Consider the following 7273-nt stretch of genomic DNA (forward strand, 5'->3'; position numbering starts at 1 on the left):
AGGGTGTTCCTTTCCGGAAATATATTGCTTATGAGGCCATAGTTGGTGTTATTTTGTATGATTTTACATCATTGGTTCCTCAGCTCATGTAAGCGTAGCAAGGTAGTGCACCATGTTCACGACTAGGTGTCCGCATTCGCTGAGTGGGAGCAACAAATGGGCATATTTTGGCTTTTGTGATTGTGAAGGTGGTTCCGGTATCGCGATGTGTTTACCTGGGCAGAACATTTAAGTTGAGATTTTGGGACTTTTACCCACTTTATCCTATTTTCAGTCTTAGACTTCGAGAATGGGAGATTTGAAAGAGAAAATTAACTACATCATTGGAGGTAAGCAATTTGGATTTATACTTGGATTTTGACTTTATATCATGTTTATCCATGGGTTTCTACACATAAAAGCTTGGATTTTAAAGTGACATTTGGGGGATTTGGCAAAACCATTGGAAAGTGACTTTATTTGGACTCGTATTTGAATGGGTATTCAGGATTTGTGAGTTATATAGGGTTTCAGGAAGCGAACCCGGGTTGAATTTTTGGTTGACTTTGTGTATTTGGTGAACGATTCAAACTTTATCATTTGAGATCAATTTGTATGGATTTTATTGATGTGATTAGATTGTATTTGACTAGATTCGAGCCGTTTGGAGTTGGATTGTTGACTATTTGGCATTTTGGTAAATATTAGCTTACTGGATGAAGGTAAGTCTCTAGGCTAACATTGTTAAGAGTGAAACCCCTAGGATTTGACTTGATTGCTATATGTTTAGGGTATTAGGGGTGCTGTATATATGTGGTGGCGAGCGTATATGCACTTACCATGTTTATATCAAGGCCAGGGTCAAATTTTTATATTTTATGCCTTGTTTTGACTATGTGCTCATTTGATTCTTGATTTGTTTGGCTTATATGACTACCTTTTCTCTTGTGTTCATGTTAGCGATCCAACCTAGGTTTATGATTGTTTGTGAAGGCATAAGAACTTATTCTTGATATGTTGAATTGGTTACATCATTCGTAGTCATATAGAAATTCCATGAGCACATATCTGTATAATGTTTATTAAGTCCTTAAGCATCCTTTATCTATAATCCCGGAACACATGCGTACATGTTTTTATATAGATACATGATTCAGAATGAGGATTTTGGCATGAAAGGTAAGGCGTTCAGATGAACTACAGTTATGTCTCACAGGACATGATGATCGGATATTTGATTATGAGTGAATTATTAAGCTCCTCTTTGCGCTTGGATTTGGATCTGTCTCTCCGGAGTCAGGTGATTATGCATGTTACTTTGGGCCTTGGGAGCATGGTCAATACATGGATTTCATATCAGGTTTTTGTGATTCATAGATTGTGTGTCGTGGTACTATATTTGAGCAGCGTTTGACCATGCATAGATACCTGTGTCTCACTTAGATGCATTCATTTAGATGCTAATTATTACTTGACATCCTTATATGGTAGTTTGGAGCCATGACTCTATTGTTTGAGAATGCTATCTATAAATACTATATTTGAGCAGCGTTACGATTATTTCTTATACTGGAAAAAGCATGCTTTATACTCTTCGACTGTTGATATCCTTGATTCCTGTTAGTTATGACAATATCTACTATTTTAGTTCTAAGTTTCGTTATTTATATCTATACATGTAAGTATTCTGATGCATCTACCCTCACTGCTACTTCTTCTAGGTTAGACTTGATACTTACTGGGTATCAATTGTGGTGTATTCATACTACGCTTTTGTACAAATTTTGTGGAGATCCTCAGGTTGGAGCTAGTGGATCTTCCCCTTGAGCTTAAGTGGTATCAAAGAGACTCAGGGTGAGATGCACTTCATGGATTCATTTCACAGTGCCCGAGTTCCTGTTCCATTACCGCTTACCGTCTATTTGCAATTTAGACAACTTTGTTATTATAAAGACTTATTCTTTTTTTGTAGTTGCTTGTGTACTTGTGCCACCTAGTCTTGGGGGTTCTATTGCTTAGGCCATGTTTAGAATGTGTAATGACTATATCAGATATTATTATAGTTTTGGACTGTTTCTATCTTTATTTATAATATGTCACCGTTAATTAAAGGAAATAGACTTTATTTTTTGGATTGCGAGTTGGCATGCTTAACAAGCACCACTAGGCGCTTTTACGATCTTAAGATGGAAATTTGGATAGTGACAAGTTGGTCATAGCTCTGGGTGTTGTAGGTCTCATGATTCATGAGCAGGTCTAGTAGAGTCTTGTGGATCGGTACGGAGACGTCTCTACTTATCTCCGAGAGACTACATGATTTTAGCAAATTTCCCTTTCTTTCATTGTTTATCGTGTAGCTTTATTGATCCGAAGTTTGAGTCACTGTCTTTTTATTATCTGGCAGATGGTGAGAACACGCTCATCGGGAGTAGTTGGGTAGGCTCCATCACCCCAGGCTAGGATCACGAGAGGCCGAGGCAAAGGCATGGTTGGTGCATACAACGCAGTCAAGCAGCCATTGCAGAGCAACTAGAAGCTCCAGTTGAGGTGTAGGTTTTTTATCACGGTGAGCCAGTTAAACCAACTCAAGTTAGAGAGGGGTTTATTGCTACCCAATACTTCAGGATGCTCTTGTTCATTTGGTTTGTCTTGTAGAGGGTGTGACACATACCAGAGTACTTCCTGTGGCATCAACTATTTCTCAGGTAGGGCAGGAGGGGGTACAAAGTCCCGTTACTCACACTTCTGAGTAGGTTTCTGCTGTTTATCAAACACCAGGAGTATTACTGATTAGGGGACATCCTCCAGTGGTTGCTGCTAGGCTAGTAGTGGAGGCCACTATGTATGATGAGGAGTAGAAGAGGTTTGATCGGTTCAGGAAGATGGGTCCTCCATATTTTGATGATGATCCTTTAGTAGATGCACATGGTTTCTTAGATGATTGTCAGGAGATTCTGCGAAATATTGGTTTAGTAGAGTTGAATAGGGTCAATTTCACTACTTTTCAGCTTAAGGGGCCACCCAAGAGGTGGTGGCGTTCATATGAGCGTAGCAGGATAGCAGGGAAACTTCAGCTGCATGGCCATTTAGAGAGGTTCATTCCCCTAACGAAAAAGGAGGAGATGCATGGCCATTTTGAGATACTTCAGCTGGGTCATTTGTCTGTTACCGAGTATAAGATGGGATTCATTGAGATATCCTGCCATGCAGCTTTTTTGGTCCCTACCGAGGCTAGGAAGGTGAGGAGGTTCATTGGGGGTTGAATATTGGTATATAGATTGCTATGGATAGCTTGTAGGATTGAGCGCATCCGGGGTCAGAGTAGAAGCACATGGTGATGAGGGCAAGAGGCCCCAACATTCCAGCGGATTCAGCTATACCTCGTCTAGAGGTAGGGATTATTCTGGGAGAGGCCATCCTAACAGGCCAGTTCCTTCAGCTTACCAGCCTGCTTGTGGTGCTCTAGTTTAGTCTTTCTTCAGTGCATAACCAACACACATTTTCTACCGTACTCCTTCAATCCAGGGTTCTTCAAGTGGTTACTTGGGTTATCGGAGGTAGCCTTAGATTCATCAGTCATTCTCAGCTCGAGGTTGTTTTGAGTATGGAGAGGTAGGGCATATCGAGAGGGATTGCCCCAAGCATGGTAGAGGCGCAGCACAACAGGGTTCTCAAGTAGTAACTCCAGTTCTAGTTGTTACACCTCTGGCTCAACCAACTAGAGGTAGAGCTCAGGTAGTTAGGAGGCTTCCTAGAGGTGGAGGTCAGTCGGGCAGAGGTCAGGCTTATTGTTTTGCATTCCAAGGCATCTGATGCAGTCATTACAAGTACTATTTCGGTTTGTCACAAAGATACATCAAATCTGTTTAATCTTGGTTCAACATATTCCTATGTGTCATCGTACTTTGCATCTCCTTTGGATTTACCCTGTAGTTCTCTTGTTATCCATGTTCATGTATCTATACCTGTTGGTGACTCTATTGTGGTGGATCGTGTGTGTCGGTCTTGTTTGGTTACCATTGGGAGTTACGAGACTAGTGTTAATCTACTGTTCCTTAGTATGGTGGACTTTGATATGATTTTTGGTATGTATTGGTTATCTCCATATCATACTATTCTTGATTGTCACACTAAGATCGTGACATTGGCTTTGCTGAGGTTGGAATGGATAGGTTTTCTTGGGCATACTTTTAGTAGAGTGGTTTCATTTCTGAAGACTCAACGGATGGTTGAAAAGGGGTGTTTGGCATACTTAGCCTTTGTTAGAGATGTTAGTACTAATACTCCTATTGTTAAGTCAGTTCAAATAGCGAGGGAGTTTTCAAATGTTTTCCCTGTTGACCTACCGGCCATGTCACTCGATAGGGATATTGATTTTGGTATTGATTTGATACTTGGTACTCAAAGCACATCTATACCGATGTATCGCATGGCTCCAACATAGTTGAAGGAATTGAAAGAAGAATTGCAAGAGTTGCTAGATAAATGGTTCATCAGGTCTACTATATCATTGTGGAGTGTGCCAGTGTTATTTGTAAAGAAGAAGGATGGTTCCATTAGGATGTGTCTTAACTACAAGCAGTTGAACAAGGTTACCATCAAGAACAAATATCTATTTCCTCGCATTGATGATTTATTTGGGCATCTTCAGGCTTCTAGGGTGTACTCCACGATTGACTTGAGATTGGGGTTTCACCAATTGAAGATCAGGGCTTCAGACATTCCTAAGACTACTTTCAGGATTCGTTATAGGCATTATGAGATTTTGGTGATGTCTTTTGGTTTGACTAAAGCCCCAGTAGCTTTTAGGTATTTGATGAACAATGTATTTTGTCCTTATTTGGATTCTTTTGTAATTGTGTTCATTGATGATATCATGGTATATTCCCGTAGTGTTGAGGAGCACGGACATCATTTGAGGACTGTGCTTCAAATTTTGCGGGAGAAGAAACTGTATGCTATGTTCTCCAAGTGTTAGTTTTTGTTGGACTCGATGGCATTCTTGGGCCACGTGATGTCTAGTTATAGAATAAAGGTAGATCTAAAGAAGATTGAAATAGTTCAGAGTTGGCCTAGACCTTCTACCGCGATAGAAATCAGAATTTTCTTAGCTTGCTGGGTATTATTGTTGCTTTGTGGAGGGATTCTCATCTATTACAACCTCATTGACTTAGTTTAATCAGGAGAGCTTTAAGAAGCTCAAGACTACTTTGACTAAGGCTCTAGTTTTGGTTTTGTCTTGAGGATCGGGGTTGTACACATTTTATTGTGATGCTTCGTGTGTTGGTCTTGGATGTGTGTTGATATAGGACGACAGGTTGATTTCCTATGCATTACGCCAGCTGAAGCCCAATGAGAAGAACTACATGGTGCATGATTTGGAGTTTGCATCTAATGTACACGCGCTCTAGATTTGAAGGCATTACTTATATGGTGTGTCTTCTGAGGTGTATACGCATCATCAGAGTCTCCAACATCTGTTTAAATAGAAAGATTTGAATTTGAGGCAGTAGAGATGGTTGGATCTGTTAAAGGATATGATATCACTATTCTTTATCATCCGGAGAAGGCTAATATGGTTGTAGACGCTTGATTAGAAAGGCGGAGAGCATGGGGAGTTTGGATTTCATTTCAGATATAGAGAGATTGTTAGCTATGGATGTTCAAGCATTGGCCAACAGATTCATGAGATAGGATATTTCAGAGCCTTGCAAGGTTCTTACTTGTGTTGTATCATAGTCGTCCATGTGTTGTGCAACGAGGTGGTGCCAAGGATGTCTATTGGTGATGATGGTGTATTGAAGCGTCAGTGTTAAGATCTGCGTTCTTAAAGTGGATGGTTTGAGGGAGTTGATTCTTGAAGAGGTTCACAGTTTGTGGTATTGTATTCACCCAGGTGTTACGAAGATGTATTGTGATTTGAAGTAGCATTATTGGTGGCAGAGAATGAAGAAGGAAATTTTTGGGTATGTTGCACGATGTCTGAATTGCTAGCAAGTCAAGTATGAGCATCAAAGACCGGGTGACTTGCTCCAAAGGTTAGTGATAAGTTGGTATGTTACCAACTTATCTATTATGATACTTAGACTTTTTGTATGATTTTGTTGATAAACTAAGGCATTAGTTGAGGTTTATTGGCATATTTCAAGTATCATGTGATTTAGAGAAGATATGGAAGAAAACAAGTCAAAATGTGTTAATATAGAAAAATTGACTACTGCCAGTTAATGCTCTTCGCGATCGCGGAGAGTATTTATGCGATCATGGTAGTCCAGCAGAATAGCCATCACGAACATGGTGGAAGTGCTTCGAATGCAAAAAGGGAAAGCTGGTCAGGCACTGGTCAAGTGCTCTACGCAATCGCAAGATGGAATGATGCGGTTGTGGCCTTCTGGAAGATGTCTATCGCCGAACGCATGGACTATTGCGCAAAGCGATGTAGAAAATCCTGGTCAACGGCTGGTTAATATTCCTACGCGAATGTGTAGTTGAGTACGTGACTGAGATTCTTTTCTATGGTGTTCTACGCGAATGCTTGGTTGAGTACGCGACCGAGATTCTTTGATATGTTGTTCATCACGATCGCATGTTCTCTTTCGCGATCGCAATTCACATAACTGAGCAGAAAATTTGGACAGTTTTGGCATTTCACATTATTAGCTCCCAAACCATTTAATACTGGGCCCAGCTCATTTGGAAGGGATCTGTGGTAGTTCTTTGGTCTTCTTGACTAAGAAATACATGCTTTGAAGCTAGTGTTCTTACACCACACTTGGGTGTTGACGATTTAAAGACTTTTGATGAGATTTTTCTGCCCTTTTTACTCATTTTTTCAATTCCTTGCCTTGTTTTGAATATCTAAGTGTGAAGTATTTATTCGAATACTTGAAACTTGTTCATTGTGAAAGTTTGGATTAAATATATTGTTATACTTATGTATTGATTGATTTTTATTAATATTGAAGTGAGTTAATTGTTTCTATAAATATTATTGTTTCTTAATGATTCAAGAGGGATTAGCTAACCCTAGACTTGCCATTAATTTTGAATTAATCTTAAAAAAGGTAATTTGGGATTGTGAAAGAATAATTAACAAGAACTTGAGGCGTTAACCCTCATTTTATAAATTCTACCTAGGGATATGATTGAACTACTTGTAGCTATATTCAGGTGCGCTTAATCCTCTTAATTATTTTAGGGATAACTCAATTAGGAACTCTTATTAGTCTTCGGAAGAACCTAATATATAATTATTATCCAAGGCTAATTAACATAAACTCGCTCATATTTGTAA

The 7273-nt window shown here is 39.5% G+C and overlaps 1 protein-coding gene across 1 annotated transcript; it reads left to right on the forward strand.

Moving 5' to 3' along the window:
* The first annotated feature begins 2861 nt into the window (after positions 1–2861).
* On the forward strand, positions 2862–4957 carry LOC138892510 (uncharacterized). Its single transcript, XM_070176235.1, has 4 exons — positions 2862–3218; positions 3547–3742; positions 3831–4376; positions 4506–4957. Exons 1-4 carry the CDS (start codon positions 2862–2864, stop codon positions 4955–4957), a joined length of 1551 nt encoding a protein of 516 aa, XP_070032336.1.
* Positions 4958–7273: the final 2316 nt, after the last annotated feature.

This window comes from Nicotiana tomentosiformis, chromosome 5 (genome assembly GCF_000390325.3).
Source record: "Nicotiana tomentosiformis chromosome 5, ASM39032v3, whole genome shotgun sequence".
NCBI lineage: Eukaryota > Viridiplantae > Streptophyta > Magnoliopsida > Solanales > Solanaceae > Nicotiana > Nicotiana tomentosiformis.

What these genes read in the sequence shown, in the direction of transcription:
- LOC138892510 (XM_070176235.1), top strand. Translation starts at nt 2,862, where the DNA reads ATGGGTCCTCCATATTTTGATGATGATCCTTTAGTAGATGCACATGGT. An exon ending in TCCCTACCGAGGCTAGGAAG is followed by an intron (nt 3,219 to 3,546) that starts GTGAGGAGGTTC and finishes AGGTAGCCTTAG; the next exon opens with ATTCATCAGTCATTCTCAGC. An exon ending in GAGGCTTCCTAGAGGTGGAG is followed by an intron (nt 3,743 to 3,830) that starts GTCAGTCGGGCA and finishes TTTGTCACAAAG; the next exon opens with ATACATCAAATCTGTTTAAT.